Source organism: Bombus fervidus, chromosome 13 (genome assembly GCF_041682495.2).
Source record: "Bombus fervidus isolate BK054 chromosome 13, iyBomFerv1, whole genome shotgun sequence".
Classification (NCBI taxonomy): domain Eukaryota; kingdom Metazoa; phylum Arthropoda; class Insecta; order Hymenoptera; family Apidae; genus Bombus; species Bombus fervidus.
Window position 1 is genome coordinate 9,592,896 of NC_091529.1, and position 27,423 is coordinate 9,620,318.

The 27,423-nt window shown below is 38.6% G+C and overlaps 3 protein-coding genes across 4 annotated transcripts in view; 2 read left to right on the forward strand and 1 right to left on the reverse strand.

Annotated features, from left to right (window-relative positions):
• Positions 1–3,402, forward strand: LOC139993746 (ATP-dependent RNA helicase DDX24). Its single transcript, XM_072015752.1, has 10 exons — positions 1–110; positions 282–483; positions 601–1,359; positions 1,444–1,589; positions 1,683–1,975; positions 2,047–2,269; positions 2,324–2,435; positions 2,581–2,698; positions 2,777–2,954; positions 3,038–3,402. Exons 2-10 carry the CDS (start codon positions 298–300, stop codon positions 3,333–3,335), a joined length of 2,313 nt encoding a protein of 770 aa, XP_071871853.1. The 5' UTR covers positions 1–110; positions 282–297; the 3' UTR covers positions 3,336–3,402.
• On the reverse strand, positions 3,393–27,245 carry LOC139993749 (uncharacterized). Its single transcript, XM_072015757.1, has 5 exons — positions 24,628–27,245; positions 7,945–8,088; positions 5,674–5,975; positions 5,112–5,368; positions 3,393–4,509 (listed from the first exon to the last, which is right to left on the reverse strand). Exons 1-5 carry the CDS (start codon positions 24,938–24,940, stop codon positions 3,759–3,761), a joined length of 1,767 nt encoding a protein of 588 aa, XP_071871858.1. The 5' UTR covers positions 24,941–27,245; the 3' UTR covers positions 3,393–3,758.
• Positions 6,718–27,423, forward strand: part of LOC139993754 (uncharacterized) — a 253,487-nt gene continuing 232,781 nt past the window's right edge. For both annotated transcript variants that reach the window (XR_011801455.1, XM_072015766.1), the window contains exons 1-2: positions 6,718–6,853; positions 6,940–7,001. Coding sequence is in view for 1 of the 2 variants with exons in the window: in XM_072015766.1 (XP_071871867.1) it covers positions 6,842–6,853; positions 6,940–7,001 (74 nt within the window). In the remaining variant the exon portion in view is untranslated. The remainder of the gene's footprint in view (positions 6,854–6,939; positions 7,002–27,423) is intronic.

The window sequence follows — 27,423 nt, forward strand, 5'->3', positions numbered from 1 at the left end:
AGTGCAGGATGCAAGCTCTATTACTCTTTCACCCTGTCTGGTTTCTGCCGCCAGAAGTGGTCAGCCAGAACCAGTATCCGGAATAGAGAACGAGCATTATACACATATATGTATGTACCTATATACATAGTATGAGATAGTATGTACTGTATACATATATGTATATAGTATTGTTGTTTCTAGTGAGTTAAACACCCGACTCTCCACGTGTTTTATGGTTATGTACATTTGAGAATAATATTGCTACCATTCGTTAATTATTATTTATTAATTATAGAGAGCGTTCGTGTCATAGCTATGCCAAAAAAGAGACACGATAATTTAAGTGGGTGGAAACCACTGGAATTGGAAGGTTCTGTATTTGCTGGTAATGTTGAAGATTTGATTGGTATTGAGGAACTAACTGATTACAAATTAACAAAAGAAAATAACAAGACAAAGATTTTAATCCACAATGTGGAAACTAATAGCAAAGAAGTTGAGGTAACTTATAAATTATATTTTCCAATAATATTGCTATTTTAAATTAGTATGATAATATTTGTTATCATTAAAAGCAAAACTTTGGTATATTTCTGTATTTTATTATTTAATCTCTAGGTATCACCAAAGCGTAAACGTTCCCCTATATGGGTAGAAAATGACATAGTTGCTAATGAACCATTATTAAAAAAAGCTAAGAAGACAAAATCTCCAAAAAAGAAGTTAGAAGGAAGAAATTCTAAAAAGATGCCAAAATGTCTGTCTTCAAAAAATGGTTTAGATATTAATCCTAATAATAATAATCAATTTTCTAATGAATGCAACAAGGATAAAAATGATGTATATGACAATGATGCCCAACGATGGTATATGTTAGGTGTACCCGCTCCTGTAATAAAAGCATTAAAAGACCAACAATTTCATGAACCAACTCCTATTCAAGCATTAACTTTGCCACCAGCAATATTGGGACATAGAGATATACTAGGTGCAGCTGAAACAGGCAGTGGAAAAACATTGGCGTTTGGAATTCCAATTATAAATGGTATTTTGGAATTAAAAAATAAGCAATCCCAACAGTCAGACATGGAACCTAAGAAAGAAATAACTGGAATTATTAAGAACAAAGGCTGGATTTGTTCCGAAAGTAAAATGGTGGAAAATGATAATAGCTCATCTGAATCTGATTTTGAAGAACATGTTGAAAATCTTAATGAAAATGGTATAGGTTGTGTACGTGTAATTAATAATGTAAAAATGAGCAAAACACAGAATTATATGAAGCCACTGTATGCATTAATATTGACACCAACTCGTGAATTAGCTATTCAAATTAAGGATCACCTAACTAAAGCAATAAAATATACAGACATTAAAGTAACTATTTTGATAAGTACTACTAATTAGTAAATCTTGAGAATTATTTAAATACTCATTATATTAAGTACTGATATTATTTAGGTAGCTGTAGTATTAGGAGGAATGGCTGCAGTTAAACAAGAAAGAATATTAAGTAAAGGACCTGAGATTGTAATTGCAACACCTGGTAGATTATGGGAATTGATACAACAAGGTAATCCACATCTTAGTAAAGTGGATTCTATTAAGTAAGTTTTTTCCTCTTTATTAAATAGTTTCATAATTATCTGCAATGTTATGAAAATAATGTTACTTTATACATATTATGCAATATAAAATAGGTATTTGGCTATTGACGAAACAGATAGAATGTTAGAGAAGGGACATTTCCAAGAATTGCAGCAACTACTGGAAAAAATAAATATGAATGAAAAAAAAATGGAAGAAAGACAAACATTTGTATTTTCTGCTACATTAACTATGGTGCATGATATTCCAGAGTATTTGGAAAAGAAAAAAAGGAAGTATGCTAAAAGCAAGATACAAAAGCTTACACCTGCTCAAAAATTACAAAGGATTATGGAACTAGTAGGAATAAAGAACCCAAAAATTATTGATGTTACAAAAAAATCAGGTTGCAAACTTTTTTGTTAAGTATTTGAAAGATAATGAATTTAGCATAATATAACTAAAATTATTCATCAGGTACCGCAACTAATTTAACAGAATGTAGAATAGCATGTACAATAGACCATAAAGATTACTATCTTTATTACTTCCTAAAAAGATATGCTGGTAGAACATTGGTATTCTGTAATAGTATTGGTTGTGTAAAACGCTTAGCTACTCTTCTAGGGATACTTGATTGTAAACCTTTACCATTGCATGCAAGTATGCAGCAGAGACAGCGATTAAAAAATTTAGAAAGGTAAATTTTCTTTAACACATATACAACTTTGAGATACATAATAAGAAAAATTAGATTTCAGGCTGATGAAAACGGATTGTTAATAGCTACTGATGTAGCTGCAAGAGGTTTGGATATTCCAAATGTTGAGCATGTAATACATTATCAAGTTCCTAGAACAAGTGAGGTATGTGTCAATGGATATAAATTAGCGTTAATTAAACGCAACATTACGGCGTAATGTAGATGAAATAATCGCTTGCATCGCATTATAATATATCTGAAAAAATACAAGCTTTTCTCTTAATTTTATACTTGTAATTATTATTTAGAGTTATGTACACAGAAGTGGAAGAACAGCAAGAGCACAAAAAGATGGTATAACAGTTCTTATGATGGAACCATCTGAAAAGGAATATTATAGCAAATTGTGTAAAACACTTGGTCGTAGTAAGTGAATAAACTAAACAATGATATACTGTTTGATAATTTGAACTTTTAATATGAATACAATCTTTTTATATCTAGCGGAAGATCTACCTATGTTTCCTGTAGTTGATAGATTGCTAATTGCAACTAAAGAGAGAGTTGAGATTGCTCGAGAAATTGATAAGTTGGAATTAAAATGTCGTAGAGATAATTCAAAACAAGGTTGGTTACGTAAAGCAGTTGAAGAAATGGATTTGGTTTTAGAGGAGGACGAAGAGTAAGATATAACTTAGTTAAAAGCATCAATAATGATTGTTACTATATGTTTTATTCTATGACAAAAACGATCTTATTTCTTAGAAATTTAGCAGCGGAAATGGAAGAAAAGGCAAGCCTAAAGCATCAGTTAAAAAAAAAGAAGCATCAATTGGCATTGCTTATGTCGAAAACGCTATTTCCAAAAGGATTTTCTGGAAAGTATCCTGATGTTAATATTGAGCTTAAATTAAATGATGACAATCAGAAAGCCATTGATATAATGAAAAAGGCTATAGAAGAAATTCCAAAGAAGAAGAAAGAAAGGAATAGCAAGTCTCATATAAAAAGAAGTTCTTTTAAAACCAAGGTTCTAAGAAAAAAAAATAGAAATAAAGTATAATATGAATTATTTTATTAAAATAAAAGGGAATGAATTGTAAATAAAGATGTCATACACTTTTCTCATATATTTGTTTTATTTTGTACATCTTACCTTTCTTGCAGTAAAACAAATTTAAGAAAAATTGGTCAGGTATTTTTCTGCACATATTACATCGCTTCGATTAATTTCTTTTCTTCTTAGAAAAAAGATGAGCTTTTTATTCTTAAAATTTTATTCGTTTTCGTTACTAGTGTTAGTACGTATGGCAAACATATGTACCTGCAATTATTACGACTTCTTGAATATTACATATTATTTCGTAATGCTTTTTGTATAATATGATACAGTTTCAATTTCTAATGGTACGTTGATGAAAATAATCAACGGGTTCTCGATCATCAAACACAGCCGGTTAGCTTATAATAGTAAAATTCTTCATTTTCAGAATATTGTGTTGTAAATAACTTCGTCTTCCGTGCTGATAATCGAATCAATTTGATTGTTCGTTACCATAGAGTTTGCGTATCTACTGTCATCGCCAATCTTGTTTGGCAGAGCTGTGGACGAATCACGGCCTTTAACAATAATTTTGATCCTAGCCATCACATGACTTCCGGGACACTTCTCGACTTGCGCAGCCGCATTCTCACAAATTTCTGCATAAATGTCATCAGCTTTGGTCCTGGTTAACTTGGGAAGGGATGGCACTGGTGTAAGACTATCTCTAACACGAGAATAATTGGGTTGTAATTCAACATTTGCCGGCATTTCTAAAACACTGGTGGACGCTGATCTTTGTACAGGTTGCTTGGAAGAGTTCGAATGACTCGGATGGGAGGTAGTTTCTGGCTCCAAACTGGAGTAACGCTCTTGACACCTCATCGCAATTTCTGGTTTTACTGCAAACGTAAACGAAGCCGATTTTTTTGCAGGATTTCTGCTACGACCACCTTGGGCGAATTTTGAAATTCGATCTAGAAATCCATTCCGACAATTTTGTCTAGTTTGACTTTTCTCCCTAACGGTGCTCTTCTTCAACTGTTCCAGTCCGTCTTTCAAGCTTTGTAGAATTGGCTTCGTTTCCGGTTTCGGCTTGATTTTCTTCAAATGCATCTCTTTAAGATTTTCACCGACTGGATGCAGTTTCAGAGGTGCCACTCTTGGTTCCGTTGCACGATCTCCGACAGCCCGGCTAAAGTGGAAGAACAGGTTAAGCCACATAGAATATATATTTACAAATGTTTTGCATCCTTTGAATATCGCGGTAATACGGGACGTTGTACGGTATATTATTTTCTAACAGTGATTGCATATACTGTATTTTTACCTATCAGTACATATACGTGCTCATATTGTACATGAAATCGATCTTTGCCGGATACATCGGTCTAGAAACAATCGATTTATAAAAAATTGATATTGCAATCTACGAATAAAATAAAATATGAAGTTAATTACATTATAATAAAAAAATTCACTAGGCAGGTGTATATTAATAATCGTCTATAATTAATATTCTGCTTGAGTCTTTGGCCAATCAATTAGATTGCGAACTAGGTTCAAACAACGGAAATAGTAATATCATAAATCAAATTGTGCGAACATGACACATTTATATTCTGTGTTAACATATATATTTATTCTTTGAATAATTCAAATAATTTTATATCTGATTAATTAATAATGAGAATGCGCTTAATTTCTCGTGCATCTGATTGTTAGCAGTTTGAAAAAATAATATACCATAAACATGCATAGTATAAATAATTGATAATCAATGTAAAATTAATTTACCTGCAGGCAGATAATAATCGTTGCATTTTCGGCGATGCCAAAAGTCTAGCTTCTGACGGATAACCTAGTCGAGCTCTTCTTACTCTTGGCGCTCCATTTCCGGTTACAACTAATTCAAGCATTTCAGGATTGTGAACTGGTCTTTCCGGTACGATGCATCCTAAAACAATTGGCCCTCGAGTCGAACTTTCCAGTTGCATTAAACCACCATATTCCCTTGGCAATGGTACAGGTAGTGGACCGGCTATCAAACGGACCTGAAAATGGCAAAATCTTTAAGTATGTAATTCAGTAACAAGCGGCAATGGTAAGACGAATTTAATTTTAATATCATTATTAATTCATTGGTCTTTATATTAATATTAACGGTATTGTTTGTGTTATAGTACTTACTCGCTGATTATTTATATACTTCAAGCATTATATTTTTAATAAGTTTACAAATTTCTGTAAATATTCAAATATACAAGATCTCATAGTAGATGCGGGGGACAAAACATTATTAAAGGAAAGCAACGATGGAAAGAAACACGAACAGAAGAAAACAATGGAATAAACTTACCCTGAGAGGCAATGGTCTTCTCGCAAGGTGATGCACTTTGTATAATACTGCATCGCTTCCGGTATCGATACTTCCATTCTGACATATAGCATAAAATTCGCCTCTTGCGGATAAGGGAGCAAACACTTCCCGACCGTGTGGATCCAAACACTGAGCGTACTGATCCTTTTCGGAAGAGCTGCCGGAAATTCCGAAGGAAACCGTACTACATTTCCTTGTGTCTTGAAAAACAGCTATTAATCGTAGAATTTCCCCAGCTCTGATCGTGGTTTTCGTGTAGTGAGCTCGTAAATTGCCATTTTCTGCAAATAAATAAAGAACTTTTAATTACAAAGTTTTTGGTACTTGAGAAATATTACAGAGACGAAATTGAGATACATGAAAAGTACAAAATCATTAATTTAATGCGAATAAAAGGAAATATGGAAATGTAAGTGCAAAATTAGTTAATAATCATATTAATCGTCAATTATTAATTTGTTCATTCTTTTTCTATTAATTACAATACGTGTCAACTTTTGAAATATAAAACAATCTCCTCTACAGTGCTCTTTTGATTGCACAAAATTTTTGTTGACAGAGATTATCAATAACAATATGAATAATTAAATAATATATAATAATAACCATAGTAATTCAATGTAATGTAATTTACGAGTAATAATGATTAATTTTATTGTATATAATATGTATATACATGTTAGTATTATCATAAAAAGCAATAGTTCATAAAAATAAGCATATAGATAATACATATTTCTATATTATATCGTGAAATATAGTTTTATTTCATGCTAAAAGACATTGTATTTAATTATACATATATACATCTTTTATTCATCAATGAATTTTATATATTTAACTAAATTAAAGTAGTGAACGAATATTTCTTTTCTAATACATTCATTTTGTATATCCACCTCTTAAATGTATTTACTTTTTTTTGTATGCAATATGGTGTGTTTACTGCTGAATTCGTCGATTCAAACCTGCTCGACTTGCCGCCGTGTTGACATCCCCACCACTACGAAACATGTAAGACGAAGTTGCCGCGCGGAGTAATATTCAGATCTCAACAATTGTAGTGTTAAGACGTATTAATTTATTTCGCGTGATTTATTATGCGTATTATTCCCATTTACATATTCTGCTATTTTGTCGTCTTCCTATGCTACTTAAGGTTTGTCTAATTAACACACGTTCATTTATTAATATTATTGAATATTATTACAATATAAAATAACCTCTTACGCGTTCTTTTTTCAGGCGCGAGCAAGACCATCATCCCTCTTTCCTAATCCAGTGGAGTTTCTTCAAAAACCAGTAAAGTAAGTTCATTATTTCAATAACTAATTGAAACCGGTGATACATACGAAAGATTATTGAATTTGTCTTGAGAAGTACTATCAGAGGTACTAACGTTAAGAATATTTTTGACCTACCTATTAATTTTCGATGACAATATAATTTCTTGTTTAATAGAAAATGTAATATAGTACCTCTTAGAATTAATGTCAACAATTTTAAGTGTATGACAAAGACAGAGACTTTAATGCTCACACCGTATGCCTCTTATATCACTGCTTTGTGTATTTCCGCCGTTGCATACACACGCACACACACATATATATGTATTCTATTTACCGCATTTAACTTTCTGCTACCGTTTGGAACGTATAATTTGCGCATTTCCCATATTTCTCTTTTTACCAGATCAGGGTACGAACATTGATATTTATATGCATTTAGGTCAAGAACGTTGCTGCTTGTCATTACGATATTACATTCATGTGTGTCATTATTTATTTTTTTTTCTCTCCTTTCTCGGTGTTTTGCTTTCTTTGCCTTCTCTGCTACTGTTTTGTACGTTATTGATTCACTTTACTCTCTTCGTTCGCGTTTAACTTCTTTCTTTCTGTATTAAGATCATCTCCTATTTTCTTTTCCCTTTACGATACATTTTATATCCTGTTAGACTCTGAATCTTTTGCTCTTTTGTCTTAAATATTTAATAGACTTTTTTACGTTTTCAACGTATTTAACGCTCTTATCGCTATTTTCTTCGTTTCTTCCTTTCCCATTTTGGTACTCTCGCTTCACATCCTTAATTAAATTTCCAAAGAGATACTAATGAACGGATACGAACGCGACATTCCAAGTAGTTAATTTATGCACCGTACAATTAATGAGTTAAAGAACGATGCGTATGTGTAATAGAAGAACGAATTTAGAGTTTAGTACGTATTTCATATTCACAATAGTTTCACTTACCCATTTTCGAGTGGGTCAGAATATATGCCCTTAAAGGTGCAGCCAAAAGAAACGCTGGTACCCCTGCTCGTACTAAGGAATCGACTCTTCTGTAGACTCTTGCACTACCCGTTGTATTGTTGCCAGATATCACAGAAAACCATCCTGAAATTGAGGAGAATGGAAGTTCATTTTTATACGTGTTTGTATAGTTGTGAAAATAATAAATCTTACATTCGTTGTCTTTCGACAAAACTATCTTATACTTGATCATATTCGTTTGAAAAAACTGAAAATTGCAAAGAGAATTGCAAGGGGAATGTCGTCAGACCGTATACTTCCTATGATAATATTTCAGGGGAGAGGTTTGTGTAGAAGCATTAGGCGTGTAGGATAATACTTTCTACGATTGAATGCAAATTTCACTGCTCAATTGCTTCGAGAGTAATGATATTCAGACACGGGAACGACCATTGATGATTGTTCGTAATGTGCCAATGTAATTTATTAATAAGAGAACTGACATTTACGTTTCATTATTCTTGGATATTTTTCTCATACGCTTGCAGATTAATTCTTCTATGTCTTATAAAGATACCAAACTTTGATATTTTCCTTTGTATTTCACTTTAATATTCAAATCGCTTAAATCGTAGGTCTTCTATCGTTACTATAAAAAATGTTTCGAGGTTGAGTGGCAGAACTTTTTTGCTTGGAAAAATTTGTTAAATATATCGTCCACCAGGCTGCATTATGAATAATGGATGATGCAGCGGGTAGCAATAATGTCAGTAATGAAATAGTAGACTAAATTAGTTTCTACAAAGTAGAGGAATCATCCTACTCTGCAACATATATTTTACATAAAATTATCGAGTCAAAGTAACTGCAAATTGTGAACGAATATTCAAATAATTATGGATAAAAACTAGGAGTATTGGTAAAAATGACACGAGAAAATTAGAAATTGTACACAACGTGTGTAGAAAATCATAGGTACGTTTATTTTATTTATCCAATGGAACAAAGTATTTAGAGAGGGTTTATTTCTTTTAAAGTTAGCTGATTTTTTTTCGATATTCGTTTTTTTCGTATAATAGTTAGATGAAACAGAAATGTGTAAAACGTAGAGAATCAGCATTTACTTACATGCGCGATAAAAGCTTTATCCAAGATTTATGAAGATTATGCTAATGAAATGAGACAATCTGGCTCGGTGATGCTGCTTAAATTACGAGCGTATAATTTCAAGTACAAAGAGAATGTTGAAGTAAATATGGATGTAAATAATATTCGATCAAAGTTGATATAACTACGACTAGTGAATAAATGGAAACGTAACGATTTTCGATAGAACTAAACTAAGGAGATATTAATATTTTATTGATAATGACAGAGTTTGCAAAATGTATATCCATAACGACACGTTAATATTGTAAACAACGTTGAACGTACTATTTCCTCGCTTTTAATTATATTTCTTATTAGACAAATTTTCTTTGTTCTCTCTGCATCGTACAATTGCTCCAATTTTTACAACGAAAAGCATTGACAAGATAAGATAGTCACGATCCATTTGAGTATCTTTGCAAGTATACGTATAACGATGATTGCAAATAGAAGCAAAGTAGTACGCTGATCGAACAAGCTTAATCCGTGGAGTTACACGAGTCGAACGTTTTCCATCTACTTGTACGAGCAAGTATGTATTACATACTGGCGGGACACAAAGTGTCTGGCAAAAATTGAGTTTTCACGTTATGTTTAGCGGTGGTCGGTACGTTGTTGCCTGCTTGGGCTGATATATTCGCGCAGCTGATCCGGCCCATAAATCAGCCAGGGCATTTTCAGATATCGCCCTGGACGAACAGATTTACGTTCAGGTTTGGCGCGCGTAAAAACGGCCGGCCGTATTAGCAGTCGTTTCGTACGAGTACTCAATTACCCTGCCTCTTACAAAGTCGTGCGTGGACAGTATAAGTTACGGGACACTAAACAAAATATCTTGCGGCTCACCGTTTCGTGACGTTAACGGGCTTTGTTTCGCAGTATATTACGTGCAAGTAATTCGCGCGTTATATCGGTCGAACGAAAGGACGCCATCGCCATGGAGGCACTGAATTATATTACACCCTCATGCGCGCGAGCACGCTCTTCTTTGGTTCGCGATAGCGCGTGAACGTATACCAGACGAGGATTTCTACTACCCTGTCGCTGTATACCGAACTGTGCACGGGTATAAAACGGCTCCGGTGTACTGTACGATGGGTAAGGAGAAACGTGAGAAGAAATATAACAAGACGCTTTTAAATTATAGTTAACCGCGTTGGTGAATACGGTGTGTGGCCTCGTATCATCCGCTAACCGATATGCGTTATGCATATAAAATTATCTCGCGTTGTTATTATAGCCGCTGCGAGTTACGCCGGCCATTCGGCTAATTATGATACAGTTTAACCGAACCTAAAATGTTGCCGGAGAGATCGCTGTCTTTTGATTTCTGCCGGCGTTCAACTTGGGGGAAAGGAATCGATGCGCGCGCGCGCGCTTCTGCTGGGCAATTAGCGAATGCCTCGCGTAATTTCCAATGGAACACGCCGGAAACCGTTCGGTTTTCTTCTAGCTATAATTGGTCGCATTCCTTGGTGCTGCACTTACGAGAGCCGCCGACCACGGAATGTGACAGATTATTGCGTTTTCTTTTCATTTATTCTTTGGGACAATACACTTTTTTCTAACCTTTTTTTTTTTTTTTCTATTACGAACTGACGTGCTAAAGTTTCAAGCTAACCTAACCCTCGTCGCATTTGCATAGAAAGGTATTTTGAACAGAGAGAAGACATCCCTCAAAGTTCGTGAAAGTCAAATAAATTCTTAGTCTGCTTTGTGATCCACGTAATAGAATCCTTCGTTCTTAAAACAGACGTAGAGATACATATTTAACAAACGGTTACCCAGACCGATGGGTATACGTTCTATTTAAGTGATTTGAATCGTGAAAGAGGTATTTAATATTGCGTATAATATTGGCTTTCGTAATGCGCTCGCAATTGATGTTTATAGCTTGTAAAGTAAGGCCGCGGAAACCAATAATTAGCAAGAATATGGCATACAATCAGACTTATGGATGTACATATTTATACATAGTGTTAATTATCTTTGTGGAAATACATAATATTTTATAGTATCTATAAAAGTAGATACCCACACATATATGCAACGATCGTTTGGACAGGGGAGAGCAGTAACGGAACGCAAAACAATTTTATTCCTAAAGTAATAAACATTTTTCCCCGTTTACTCGATGCATCGTCGAAGTAGCTTGGGTTTGCGTGTTTCTTCACCGCGTTTCTTCCTTGTTGGGCAGGATTGTTTTCCTGTGACTGTGACTCGATTGCGACCGTTCCTTCTCTTCAGGCCTTTTACCTGATGCTGAGCACCGTTCGTTTTGTTTCTCGTTTCGATTTGTCCCCTTGGCTGATCTAGGAATCGACCGCAACGATCCGACAAAGAAACGAAATATCGACTGCCCTTCCTGGTATTGCCGCGGTCCACGGCATTATCCGTGTTTTGCCTCGTTTTCTCCGTCTTGGCGCAAGATCGAAGTTGCCGTTATGTCATTCGTAACGGGCTTCCATGCTACGTCTTCGGGAACTGGTGCTCGCGCGACGTTAGCAACGTTCGAATCGGTGGGCGTGCGTAACTTACGTACGATTTACAGGCAAACGGCAATTTTACGCTTTCCGCGTTTCGTATTTTCCATTTCGTTTTGTGGATCGTAAGTAACACGTGTAATACACCGTTCTAGTATCGTTGTTAATTTACGAACTTCCACGGGGAGTAACGTATTCCGCTTCGATGGAGGAATTACGCGGAACTGTGTGCCATTCGGCCTGTAAAATAAAATTACGACCCTCTAAATTCTAACGAGAGTTCCGTGTCGTCGTTCGTTCGGAATCACGTTGACACAAACCTTTGACTCGTTGTGGGGTTAAATCGTTGTAAATTAAATCGTTTTATTCCGTTTACTCCGTCTTACGTACGTTATATCGGCCACGGAACCAAAAATTCTCTGTCAATTTTTACAAAAATTGAAATATTTCCAATCGTCGAGGTATCGTTCGATATCAACGCCAGACAGCGGAGATATCTTCCTTCGATTCAGATCGTAATAATATCATCGAGTAGAAGGTATCCCAGCATCCCTTTATCCAAGCCTACTTAGAAACGTAGGTTACCTGTTGGGGTCCCCGGTGGAGGCGGGGAAAAAGTTGGCCTAGAGACTTGAAATAAATCGGGGATTCGCGTTCCGTCGTGTTCGCGGTCGGTGGTCTTCCGAAGAAGGACGAAAGGATGTAGCCATTTAGTAGGAAGGAAATACACGGCGGCGTGTTTCGGTTTGGCGGCAAAAAGCGTTCGAAAGTTGGACGACGATAGAATAGACGCGCGCCCCGCGGCGGTAATAGCAGCGATCCGCAGCAACGGGGACACGGTAGCCGAGTGGTCGGCTGATCGAAGGTCGGCTGGTTCTTTTGGTCGTCGCTAATTGATTTAAGAATGCCGCTACGATGCGAATGCACGCATGCTGCGCGTCGAATCCGGCCTTTAAGGACCGTGTGCTCGCGAGTGAGCGCACCAGCGCAGCGTAGCGCGCCACTGCACTGCCTTCGTCCGCTGATCGTTCGTCCTGGAATGCCACCATGGCTATCCCAGACGACCCTAGCCACGGGGAGATCTGAATCTTTGGCCCATCTTCTTCTTCCTTCTTTCTTCCCTTGTAATTGCTGTGGAGTTTGTTTTTGATACGGCTAAGCGAACACGAAGAGCGCATTTGGACAATGGGGTCCTTTTCGGAATCGGAGACACGCGCTGCGAGTCGAGATTATTTATCGAGTTAAACGAATTCAAGGATAAAGGTTTCCTTCGGTATTGGCGATAGTTCGGGTGGAAGCGCGACTACTCGCTCTGCTGACTGATTAATTTCTTCTGTAGAGAAAATATTCTCTAGGTAAAATAGGTCGGAGGAAATTTCAACGGATAGAAATCGAGCGTGATCGTTCTCGAGTGTGCACAATCAGCACGGAATAATACTAAACTCGGGAGTGTTCACTCCGGAAAAGAAACATTGCAAACGCGTACTTCTCGTAATCAACGGAGAATTGCACAAGCTAGCTTCCTCCACTTTCCATTTCCACGCCCGCATCCGACATAGTTAACGCGACTCGGCCGTTTCTGTTGCATTCAGATTACAATCGAAGAGATCGTCGTATCCGTTGGAAAAATCCAATGGAAAGCCAACTCGAACGAGGGAAAAGAGGAGTCGCACGAACCCGGTAGCAGTTCCTTTCGTTCGCATCGACTTCCTTGACTTCTTAATTATGCTACGCTATCACGCGGTTACGCAATTAATGATGTAATTACATAGCTTTTCGATTAATTATTCAAGGAGAATAATGTTCCCTCTGAGAAAGCACTCGGAACGGCCGTGTCAAAGTCATTGTCAGCATAGCCTACGATAATGCTTCGCTTTTTGTTCGGCGATTCCGCATTCATTAATCGAGCAGATCGTTTCCGGAACTTTTACATTTATATACAAAGCTGTTTATACGGCTATTAAACTGTTTCGAATGTTTGAAAGATCGCGTGGATAAGTAGCGACGATTTGACGTCTACGAAGATCGTTAGCGTCGGTCAAAGTAAAAGTTAGTACGAAAGGAAATTTTTAATGGCCAGTAATAATAAGTGACGCGAATACACACGTATGTATGTTTTAATTGCTGAATAATTCGACGGTTAGTGATAAAGTAACGCAAGTATGATTTTTAAGGAGTAAACGAACAGTTTTATAACGCGTAACACGATTCACTCTCGTTTCTGTAATAAATTAAAAACATTACGCGAAAGATCATAAGTCTAACTGACTCACTTTGTCCACATTTTTATTGCACGTTCGCTCGAGTAATCAGAAGTGACACATTAGCGGTCCACGCGTGGTACGAGGCGATGCATTGCAAAACAGTGCGCATTGCAGAACCATTTACAGCACGTGTCGAGGTTCAACTTTCAAAACGCGGGTGTTGAATAAAGCTATGTGTCGTGCAACCTCCCCTTTTCTAGGAACTGGACTGAAGTAGCGAATGGACTGGAGAATAGCGAAGGAACCATGCTTAAGGTTGTTACCCCTTGAGGAACCAGATGTTCGCGTGATCCAGGTGCGCCTACAAGGTCCACGTCACATTGTAACGCTCTTCAGGAATTAATTCTGACTGGGATTTTTCCTCGGCTCGTGAAAGGAGCCCTCCCTTTTCAATGAAATCGACAATGGTCCACGCGATTCCAGATGCTATCTTCTCTTTGGGATCGGATACTTTTAAACGTCTCGGAATGCCCATGCACTGGAATGCTTTCACGCTGAGTTTGCCTTTGGTTCTAACGATTAGCGTCGCTCCCTTTTTGCGATATTCGGCCTCGAGATATCCGTTTATCGGGAGAAGCTCGTAGAAATTGTCGAGGCAACGTTGTTCAAACACGTTGATCGTATTTGCAACTGTTCGCCCTGTAAATGTTTGGCCCAAAGTTTTATATCTCTAAATTCAATTTTGCCTCAGAGAAAATAAATTACCGTATAAGCTACGTTAGTTTTAGAAAGACTGAAATTAATACGTACGTATTGTCGCGTTTAAGAAAATTATCCATTTGAAATTTCAAAAACGTTTTCAAACTTAAACAGGGAGAAAATAAACATTTATTTACGAGCAACTCGATACCAATACGGTGGAATCGAAACATCCTGCAATTAAAACCCATATCATCGTCGTTAATCATCAATGCACCGTAAGATCTATATTTCTTGGTGCACAGTACCGTAAGATTCGTACTTCATAATACGTAAGATGCGCCGTAAAATCGATACATCTTGATACGTTACGTGTCTTCCTGATTTTATAATGTTACCGATTTTTCGTAATTTCACTATATTCAACCGGATCCTCGTGATATTTCATATTTGCCGTGCTTACCTTTCAACGCCTGTCATTTACTTCTTGTCAAAGGACCATTGTGTTTCACCAGAATGCCGGTTGTAATTCGAAATAGTTTCTTCGAAACCATTTCTACATCTCCGTCGCTGATAGATTTCCAGAGAACGTTAGGCCTCTTTTACGCCAGCGACAGTGATCGTTGTGCGCTCTTACCGTTAGGGAATAACGTTGCACAACAATATTATCGCAGTTTTTTTTGTCCTTAAGCATTTCTTAGTAGTATCTTAAAACAAATAACGATATAGGTCGGAAGAAATCGATCCAAGATATGTAAATTTTACTATCGTTATTGTAAATAACTTGGCTCATGGTCGAATATTTTCTCCTACGGTAGGAAAAAAATTGATCGGCGATGCAACAACATACTGGTTTATATACTACACGTAGTTTACGCATTAATCACGGCAGAAAGTGCTTGAACCAGTGAATAAGCCCGAGATGATAATTACACACATACGGGAAGGTGGCGCGACTAAACGTCTTTTACATGGGGCAAACGAGTTAGTACTTCCTCATCGAATAACTTTTTAATTATGTGGGATCTCGATTACGCTTTCACACGCAATTTCGTGAAACGATTGTAAAACATCGACGATGATAATTATTTCGATCGACCGATAATATTACTCGTTATTTCAAGGTACGGAACACTTTATATTTCGCAATGTTATGGTCAGTGAGCAACGATCTCTTGTCGGCGTGAACATGGCATTACGAGCCTTTCAAAATAAAAGATATTTTTCCACGAATAAGAAATGAGTCGATAATTTCAGCAGGAAATATGCAATTGTAATGACAGTAACATTGTGATCGTTCCAATGATTAGAGAAGGGAATGATACAAACAATGATTCGATTCTAGCAACCTTTATTCGTTCGAAGCTTACATTTTCTAGATTCTACCCTTTCAAAGAAATTGGACGGTTCACCGTAGACGGACGAATCGAAGGAGAATGGTTCCTTGCTCCTTCATCGTCGTCCATTTCTGTGGGTTCACGAAATCTATATACGGCTATGTCTAGGATATAATGACTGTTATTTAAAAATCGAGGGAATAGCTATCGTCGAAACCACGATCGGTAAAATAACTTTGCTCGTATAGAAGGATGTTTAGAAAACCTACGAGAGACTGTAATAACGTATTGGATATTTTTCTGGCCAAGGCTTTGTTCTAACCTGTGCAACGGCTTCGATAAATGCACGTAGCCGACAAGATATTCGAGCTTTGATATTCAGAAATATAAAACATGTTTTTCCAAGATCGTTTTGCGTTAGCATCTACGATAAACTGCCAAATAACAAATAAATGTACGTTTTGATTAGCGCAGTAAATTCTTTTATCGAAGCAAATTTTTTGATAAATATAATGGTCATTGACCCATCAACTCACGATTATGCTATGGGAAGGAATCAATAATTCATATAATTCCTATAATTACAATTTTTTTTCAAAAAGTTTTAAAATATTATTAGAATATTGTCTTAATGAATATTTCGTTTAGAATTAGCACGTATCCGGTGAGTTCTACAAGCAGTTTGTAAACTATTTTCTCGTGTTGTTCCTATCCGGTTTTCTATTCCAAGATAAGTAACGGAGAATTCATTTCTAATCAGCTAACTTGTGTTCGCTTTTCGATTCTCGATTGTGTTGAATGGCTAGGCCCATTGTAGTAGAGAAAACTAGCTTGATTTGCAGTCAAGCGAACAAAGCCGTAGAGCGTAGACCTTGCAGTGGACAGGTTAAATTGGCGTGACTTGTGGTCGCAGAACTCTTCCCTTCGCGCTTTAGCCTGTTTCGAAGGTCTGCCTTTCGACAAAGGTTCAAATACGAATTTTTCCACGTCTGACCGCACGGTTCTGGAAGATCTGCCACTTTCGCAAAAGACCAGAATTAGAAAGACACGCGTTTTACGCCCGCGAAACGGTACAACAAAGTAACTTGATCCTTATCTTCGGCTTACAGTTTCATTTGTATTACGTTGAGTTACCTTTCTCTAGACTATTCAACGAACCTAATGTCAATTGTGATATTTATTCGGAAATAAGGTAGTTTTTCTTTTTTAAATATACGCACGAGGCTATAGAATTCCCACAACGAGGAAAGATCAAGCTGAGAGCATGTAATCTCGGTTCGTTAACCTGTGTGTTACTAGTATCATTTACCAATAAATATGTAAATACATATAATAAATGTGTAAATAACGTGTATCGTTAAAACCGAACGTCGATCAATGGCTTATCAATTTAAAGTTTCCCCCTTTTCATATTTTAACGTATAAATATTATATTGTACCGCTCCTTTATACGACAAAAACTTAGATTACTTCCTTTAATATCTTGATCAAGCGAGTATTCGAGTCTCGATAAGCATCTGCTATGTTAATGATAAAGGAGAAGGATTATAACAACAAATTATCGCTGGACGATTTTAGTTTCGCTTTTTTTTTTTTCTACTTAAAATCAACGTAATTTCCGCAACTGTTGAATTACTAAACTTGATTACTTTCAATCGAAAGAATATCAAATTTTATACGCCTCTTCAATTCATCCTTTGACCGAACATGTTCCGAAAAACGAGTATCGATTTATGTAAGAAGCTTCTCCTGAACTTTTTATGCATTTTATCTACACTTCTCAATTAACGAAGGTAGAACAGATATCCTTTAGGCGTTTCATTTTTTTCGAGTTACTCCGGTTAGAATTAACTTGTAATTAAGGATAGCGGTTAAATGCGATAATGGCTTATGATTACCGTACCCCTTCTCGTGCCTGTTTTCAAAATGCTTACAGTCCACTTCTTATGCACGTTCTTCGCGCATGAATTTAAGCGGACGTATCAAACTAAGTAAGATATCGCCGAGAAAGAGTAGACTCGTGCCACTTTTCCATTAAATCTCAAATAATATCGAGTATCTTATGCGATGGGAATGTACGATTCGGTGGATTTTTAATTCCTTATATAATCCTAGATTCGTGGATTAACCACGTGGGAAAACGTGTATTGTTCAGGCGAAACGATCATAAGACGTTTGAGAAAATGTTAGCGTAGGAACAAACGAGAATGGAGGAGACTCGCAACGACCTTCCATAATCATATTTAATTCGCCAGAAATTTCCAGGCCAGGGGTCATTCGAAAGTCTCATTGTTGTAGTTTATTGAACCTGTTCCTCTATCATTTATAATGTTCGCAAATGGAGCACATTTGCTTGGCGGTTTATTAATCAAAACGTTAAATTATCGTGACTCGAGGCTACAGAATTCTTAGAGACGGCGTGTATTAAGCGGCGGTATCAGGAATTTAAGGCACATGTTATTCTTCTTTAACTAAAAATACCGATGCAACTTTTTCCGTTGGATTTCAATTTTGCTTTCCGCTTGTACATGGAATCTGTTGAAAGATCCGTATAGGAACAGGTTGTCCAACGGATCGTTATTCTTACCATCCACATGGTTTCCCCATATCCGTGGAATGTAAATTTCATGACAGGAGCGCGGCCGATGATTTTCGATGTTGCAAAAAGCGTGGAGCACGAAGGGGAGTTAAAGCATTCTTGGTGGAGAAGCATTTGAGCAGCGTCGCGAGCACAAGGGGGGAAAAAATGGAAGGAGCCGAAGGTCTCCTGATGAGAGGGACGAGGCCGTCGACCCCGGTGCAGAGCTGGAGGTTTACACGCCTAATAAATTACTGTAAACTGGAGCCTGGAGTCGTAGCCGAGGGTTTGCACGAATAGTAGTTAAGTGAGCCGGTGATTTGTGCGATATCGTCCATCGTCGCTATCAGCCCCTGGAATCGGATGCACGGTTGAATCTTCCCTAGTAATTTTATCCCGGTTGAAGGTTCAAGTTCCCTCGACGTAGATTCCATTTCCCCCTTACTACCGATTCCGAAGCGAGGATCGAGGCAACGGTCGTCTATAGTCTATGGAATCTATGGGACGGAGGCTTCGTTCGATGGTCCAGAAGAGGGGAGGGGTAGGGTTGGAATTGCCTCGGTGCATCGGTGCATTGTCGTTTTTCCCATCTGCTGAAATTAAAATCGATACACCGTTCGTCCTTGTTGATCGGCGTGGAGCTTCGAGACCGCGCGCGCCATTACAATTTCATAAGCAGCTTCCACGGGTAGAGAGGCAGCACCGGTGTACCAGGATATTCCTACTCTCATCGGAGTTTGATGCACCCTCCCGGACTTGAGATACGTTCCGGAGACCGCGACGCCCCTTTTTGTCCGTCTCAAATGTCTTCATTTCGTTCCCCTGGTTACGCCGCGTGTCCATAGGAAAAACCTAGAAAAAATCCTCGCCGCTTTTTGCACGCTGTCGTAAGCTGATTACGATGATTTATGGTGAACGCGAAGCATGCTTTCGGTGCAGGCTTCGTAGTGGATTATTTCTTGCATCCAATCCCCAACTTTTTCCCTCCCTGTTGCTTTCTCGTCAGCACTTTGCGGTCTGTATTGGACGGCCAGCTGGACGTTTCGTAATTCCTTTATTTTTGCAAGAAAATTTGGAGAGCTTTCATCGTATCGTGACATATTTTATCGATGACAAACATATATCGATAAAAAGCGTAGAAAGGAAATTTTTTTATAACGAATATCCTTCTGAAATGTTTTCTGCGACATCGACTAAAATATCGAGACGATCATGATTATAATTACAATTAAAAAGAAATCGATGTCATTGAAGACAATAGACATAAAGACAAAGTTGCGTTTCTTTTAGAAATTATCGGCAGGGCTAATGATAATTTATAAATGTTCTATAAAATGAATTAAAGCGGCGAATAAAATCGTATTAATGATAGGAGCTTTATAAACTTGCAATAAAATTTGAAGACTCAATTATTTTCACTTCCTTTAATTGGACATGATTGGTGTTTATACGCGTTTTACAAATGGTAGTATGCAAAAAGCTTGTATATTGACTTCTAATTATTTTACGAGTCATCTCATTCTACTGCCATAAACTACTTTTCAGGTTTTATCTTGGCTACATTCTCCGTCGTTTTATGACACAACGCGCAAAATAATAAACTTTCTTCACAACCATATTCCTAATTAGCAGCCATTCGTTTCTTATGAACGGCCTCTCTTATTTTACTAGCATCGTTAGATAAAAGTTGTAACGCATTTAAGATTCAGCTTACGCTCGTTTTTTCCAACTTGCTCGCGAATGAAAGTAAAATAGATCCTATAAAGAAAGTATAAAATAGGGAATAGGACGAAGCTAATTTTAATAATTGGCCAATGAATGCTAACGCGAATCCTCTTTTTACGCGTTTTTGCATTATTCAATTTTCTTCTCCTATAATCTATCTTTAACGGGTAAATCAAATTTCATTCAATTTGCATTTTTACGGTAAACGCGTAAAGCGACGTACGATATATATCGTAAAAGACACGGTATAGATATAACATTTTTTTTTTTTATAAGAAAGCGATTTTAAGATGGAGCGATACATTAGCGTACATTATCGATATTTTAACTTTCGATTAAGATTTTGGATCAAACGTAGTCCGAATTCTTCGACTAGGAACTTATTAAATATTTGACATCGTTTAGATGGATCTCTTCTTGATGTACGTTAAATATTTAGCTGTATGAAACAACTCGTACAACTGGTTTATTTAACTAATATCGTAAACAAGACGAAAAACTTGTTCAAAAAGATCCCGCAGCAGCAATGAGACTAACTGAAATACACGTTCTAATATAACGACACCCTAGTGTATCATTAAGCGTGAGGAATTACTACCTTCAAACGCATCGTTAAATAGCACGTGAATAGTATTTACATAATGGTATTTTTATAAGGTTCAACCTAACTATATACTATAATAATTTATAATTTGATAGCTACCTAGCTAATAATGGAAAAAAATTCAACATAAATTGCAAACCGCGTGGGCTGTCAGTGAGTCGCCCAGTGAGTCAGTTTTCCCTGGAGTTTCATTCGTACTTTCTACGGTTGTGGCATTCGACCTTCTATATTTCATCATTTTCTAGCGTCATTTCGCCACTTTTTCATCAGGAATGGAATTCTCTTAAAACAAGATCAATAGATTCGTTAGGGTTTACTTTTCGCTTTAAACTAGTCGAGACAGAACGAGAAAATTTCTCCGCGGTCATCGCGGAGTACTCGACTGTAATAATCAAACTATCCTGTTCGGTAAGGATCGTTACCGAGCAACCTTGACGCGGAAAAATCGATTCGTACCGTTTCAGTAACAAGGTTTCGAAGGATCGTCCGAGCGAGTAACGCATAACTGACTGTAAATACTGTAATTCGATTCGATTGCCGTAGCAGCGTGCACCGATCGTGCATTTCATGCACGTGCGTTGGACAAATGGGATTAGTCGGGTGACGAAAGTGTCCGCTCGGAACGGAACCGATCGTGCCGCTTGAAATTCCACGATGACGCAGAAGGAAAAGTGGTGGCCGGTGGAACAGTTAGCCGGGTCCGCGAGCACAGCTCTGTTCGCCATGGCACCTGAGAATTTCTTGCTGCACGCGAATCACAAAGAGTCTTTGCTGGCTGATTGACCTGACGCGAGATCGATTCGCCTAATGAAGCCACCTGGTTAGAACGAAACGCGATTCCGATTCTCCCGTTTAAAGAGATCCGTCTTCTTCGGTTCTCTATGAAGAGAAATCAATTTCGTCGAGGAATTTCAATATATCGTAAATTGATATAAACGTTCACTTCGATTAAATTCGATAAAAATACTTAGCTAATGCTAACCACAGGAATTATCCGGATTTTCTTTTTATAGAATATCGATAAAGAAATATTTGTCTCTTTTTTTTTTAAATAAATGGTTCGTACTTTCCATTTGATAAACCATTCAGTTACATAATGTCACGACATCGCAATACTATGAACTGCATCGTGTACAATATCGTGTTAAACGATCAGAGAAGGACGAATGGAAGCATGGTTGTCACGTGGGCATAGGTCGAGTTTTTATTATGCTCACGGGGCTCATCGTGAATTGTGCCGCACTTATAGCGAATTCGTAGGCGTTAAATAATGTTTCCTTAGTCAATTTATTGTTAGTGCCTGTTCGATATAACCTGCGCTGGCCAGCACGAACCGCATATTTACGATCGGACTGTAAAGCTCGCTTAGGCGTGTGCGTTGCGCTATTTGTTACGATAAATTGGAGCAGACCAATTTGTCTCGAACTCTCGGTTCCACGGAATGATCATCCTTATTGTCGACGATAACGATCCTTCGTTGAAATAATTTACCGTATCGGTATGGAAGTCCCGTGATAATATGGAAGAGCGTTTTTCCTCTCGTGGCACGCGTCTAGAGCGATAATTTATCGTTTTCGAGAAAATGTCTTACGTCTTTTGCAGCGTATCTCGTACGTGTACGTTGAAATTTTCATGGTCGTTAGACGGTTAGGCAACGTGATTCGTTTCGATATTAAAATTCTGTAAACGTCTATCTATTCCAATGAACGATTAAGCTCGATAATATCACGTAATAATTATGTCGTATAATAAATCGCAATGACTTTATACGAAATGCGATATATTATCAAGTATAATATACAAATTCCAATCCGTTAGATCGAACTAGATTTTAGATCTCAGCGTTCATAATATAAGATAAATGCTTCAAATTGTGCTCTTCCATCGTCTCGTTAGTGAACGACGTTTTATGTTTCTGGTTATACGTATGCATTAACGTTTACTTCAGATGGAAAGATCAGTGTAGAGCCAAGCGTAATTTCTCGATTATGTTTTAAAGTACTGGAAACAGTGATTCATTGACGGATGGTTGGAAACGTGGGCCGAACACGATCAGCGTCAATAGTAAAAGTGTGGCAATCGGCGTAGCAATTTTCCCCGATGAATCAACGATCCGCGCACGCGACTCACATACATAAAAACGAAATTCGTAGCTGGTTTCTTCGACGCTTGACGTCACCGTCGTTGCAACCTCCTTTCGTCGCGGCCAGCAATCGACAGGTTAATCCGTTAGGCGTCGCTTCAATAACTCTGTCGTGTTGCAACTATCGAGTAACAAGGCAGGTATGCTAACCACCATGCCCACTGCCCACTCGTGACGTTTTCATTAGATCGTCCGAAGAGGTCGAGGACGGATAATCGCTTTCGACTGGGGTTAAAATAGGCTTGAAATCGTTTGGACGTACGCGTACATGATTATTCTAATAAACGCGTTATCTCGACATTTTTGTAAAAATGTTTTTATTTACAGGTAAACGTAGAAAATAAGAGAGATATATTATTTATGGTACGGCCCGATAAATATACTTGCAACTCTACGCGCGATTAAAGCAACAAGGAAAAAGAAAGAGCAGGGTAAAGAATCGATTTATTTCACGATCATTTTTTTGAGAAACCCGACGTCGTTACGGGGACAGTGGTTGGAAGAAGCAACCACCCTGATCTTAAACTTTGCTTGCTTTATTCTTATCGGTTGAAACTAATAGGTTCGCGTTACTCCGGTTTATTACCTCGTAATTTCCGTTGCAAATGTCAGAAAACCAATATGGAGAAGGCTCGGGGGAAGAAATCTACCTTGTAGAGGTCGAGACCATGGTCGTGATCGTGGTCGTGGTCTCTGTGCCCGTTTTGCAAACTTATTGCTACAAAGTGGTTTACGATTGAAAAGGAGGAGAGGACAAGTTCTGGTACTTCTGATAGCGAGCAACCGGGTTCTCGCCGCGAAGCATTAGCGACCTCTTTCAAACGTTGTCGACGCATTCGCGGAGCATACAGTATAACCTGTTTCAGTGATCTAAGCTGGTTATCACAACCGTTCCCGTTTGCTTTACCGGGCATAATTTACGTTTTCCTGAAAATGTCTACCGGATACCGGGCCCATTAAGAGCTAACCGCTGGCTGCCGACGATTATGGTTCACTATCAATTATAACCAACCCTGATGTCTTCTTTCATTTTTATTTTTCCATCCTTCCTTTCTTTCCTTTTCTCTAATAGTTTGTTCTTTTTTTCGATCGTTTACCATTGAACAGGTTTCATGAGCTCTGACTCATTTGGCCGGGTGAAAAATCGGGAAAGGAGGAGAGTGGCGTTGATTTTACATTGTTAAACGATGAATAGGAAGTTAGTGAAACTGATATCGCGTCGAATCTTGCGAACGAAATAGAGATTCGTGAAAAATACCTGACGTACGATGGGAGAAATAAAAGGGCATAGATGTAATCCCGAGCTTGTATACTTTATTAGTTTCATTTCGAATTTAGGGTATGGAAGATGTTGATTATATATTATGCAAACATAAATGACAGTAATTGCGTTCAATAAAAAAAAGAAAAAAAAAACTGAGAGCAATCAAACCTCTTGCGAAAGAAACCGACGCAACGTTCAAACGAATCTCCTCGAGTCTAATTACGAGGGAGTGTGCAATATGCTCGTTAGGTATCCTAAACAGGTAAAGGAGGTCAAAGACGATCGACTTTGTCTATGGAATCGATTAAATTAAAAACGACACGTGATGAAATCGCAATTGCATTAACGCGTATAGATATCTCTTCTACGAAATCAACGATATTCGTATGATATCACGAAGAAGATACGTACTCTACTTGAATCTAATTCATACGTATATATATATATATATATAATATATAATCCGTATTATTATGAAATAAGAACGTGAAACTTACCCGGGTATCCCTCTGGAATGACTATTTCCGGCCCTACTTTAACGTCGTGCCGATAACGATGGATCAATAGGGTTGCACTAACCCGAAGCGATCTCTGTTGCTGTTTGTACAGCAACACTGGCCTGCCGCCAGTACCTTCGAGCCTGACCACTCTCGGTAACGAGAATCGATCAAGGAACTCTCGAAGGGGCATGTAGCCGCCGCTCGAACCGGAACTACCCTCGGCCGTCGCTTCCCTCGAACTGGGCAGGGACTTTGGCAGCGAAGGTACCTCCTCGCTGGACATCGTCGAAAACTCACCGTTCGACGACATTGTTCCGCACTATATATTATTTTTTCACTGATCTCGTTTAACTCGATCGCAGACACTACGTTCCGTTCGTTCTTCGCCAATCGGTGACACGATTCTGCATCGTTACAACATGGACAGAGTTAGGAATTTCACGAGAGATTCGCGTATCGGTAACGAAGAAAGCCTTTGAGACGTTTCTTTAGAACTTTCCAGAGCGGCACGTCATCGAATCGTAGTCGTGAAAGAACGAATCCCGCGTTTACTTTTGACAGCATTTTTATCCCCGCGTCATCTGGTCAGTTCCAGAACGTCGACGGAAACTGGCTGTCAATCGGTAACAGGTTCAGCAGGCACTTTCTTCGGTTATGTCACTTGGATCTGGACGTCACTGTCACTTTTCACTTCAACGTTACGGAGAAGCTAGCGGATAATTATTTCCACGAACGACGATAGACGGATCGTGAACGGGCGGGGCAAGATTTCAGAATCGATCTCGATCAAGCTGAAAGCCGATCGTTGCAGTCATCGAGCGCGACCAAGAATTCATTCACTGGACACTAACTGTTACCGCAAGCAACAGCACGCAGTGAGATTAACGATCACGGTTCGATGGTCGTTGTTGCAAAACCCGGGGATAATTCGTTTAATCCTTCGCGTTACCGATCCTTTGACTCAGCACCGTGCAAATTCTCTTCTCGAATGCCTTCGTGTCCTTCGCGAATGACCCATCTTCGACATCGCACTGCTCACCAAGGTTGACGATCCCTTCCTTTTCAACGACGACGACAATCGCTAGGGAAAAACGTTGCGTCATTCTTCCAAACAGCTGATGATTCGTTCGATCGATCGTGGATCGGTTTCACGATTTCCTTGAAAGCTCACTGATCACAGGGAACGCCAATCGCTCTGCAGAATTGGCATTCCTTCGCTTCGAAAATTCCGCTCCATTTACTAATCGCGAAACGTTGATACAAATCAATCGATCGATCGACCGACGTGTCAACCGCTGTCCACTCTTTCCGGCTGCGTGGGAGCAATCGCATCTCCTGTGGCTCGATTCCCGTCGCGTTTACGATTTAATGGAACTTCTCACGTGCCTCGGAACATGTATTTTAGTTTTATCGCCTCGCAGCCTCCGCGATCCTCACCCTCGGATTCCTCTATCACCGAGGCCGAACTACCGCATCCTGGTAGCCTTTAGGAGAATCTATCGTGGAAGGAAGATGGCAAGAAACCAGCTTGATAAAGTCTCAAAATTCAAATCTTCATCGAATACTTGGGGTAGAACGTTTCAAGGAGCACGTGCAAACTTTCCTTCTCCGTTCGATTCACAACGATCGGCAAAGACTCGCGCTGCTTTTCTCCAATTTTATTTCCTTTTGAAAAAGTTTCTCGCATGCTAAGGACGAAAGAAGAATCATGGAGGATGTCGCGAGCGCGAAATTCGTTGGACGCTTTTCACGGTGGGACGAGGCGACGTTGCCCAAGCCTCGGAAGAAGAAGAACCGATCGAACCGGCGGACGCGAAGTCACTGACGCCCGGCGTGACTGAGGCCCAGCGTAAGAGGCCCACTGACACTAACACGCTCGCAACTGGTTGTATCGTACGATTCGTCGTACCGCCTCTACTACACGCAACACTGTCAGTGGCCGTACTACCAGCAGCGCTTTGCGAACTTCGCTCTAAGTCCTCTCGGTGGAAGTGCAGGTTAACAGAATACATGGCTATACCATAGGCTCACCGACGCTATACCACGAACGCTATACCACGGCCAACCTACGAAGGATCTGGGCTTATTCAATAGGGGTCCTCTATTGTATCGAAGCTGAACTGTTGCTCTCCGACAGAAGCGAACCGCCCCTTAATAGTTTCTCTAGAAACGTAATCGGCCGTAGTAAGTGGAGTTGCTGCGTGTATGCGTCTCCGTGTACGAGCATCAATAGTTTGACAGGGTACGAGCAAGACGATGATATTCGTTACTAGCGAATCATCGTAGCGGAATCGATCCGGATTACTTCGTGCTGGTACCGATCGCCGATGCGAGGTTCGATGTGCTTCGCCAAGCGGTTTGATTTCCAGTTGAAATCGATGGTTTTATTAACGTTGCGTGGGGTCTGTCAAGACGACTACCAGTAGAGAAGTGGATTAGGCGTAATTTGTTTTTTGTTCTTTCACGTTTCTATGCGCGTAACGTACTGGTTGACTGGTACCGTTATCGTAAGAGCGTTCCTCTGATTTCTATTGATATTTTCCTGGATACGTTAGACGCGTTACATAAGTACTTATCTAGAGATTCCATGCTAAATTTGCGCCAGATATCTCTTACACAAGGTTTTAACGGCAATGTAATTCGGTTACGTAAAACTTATACGATATTTATAATATTTATAATAAGTTAATTATTTAGAAATATTTGTAGCTTCCGATCTTTCTAACGTTGATCGATAACGATCGGTTTTAAATACGTAATTGTAGCAACGATATGGAATTGTATTCTGGAGTA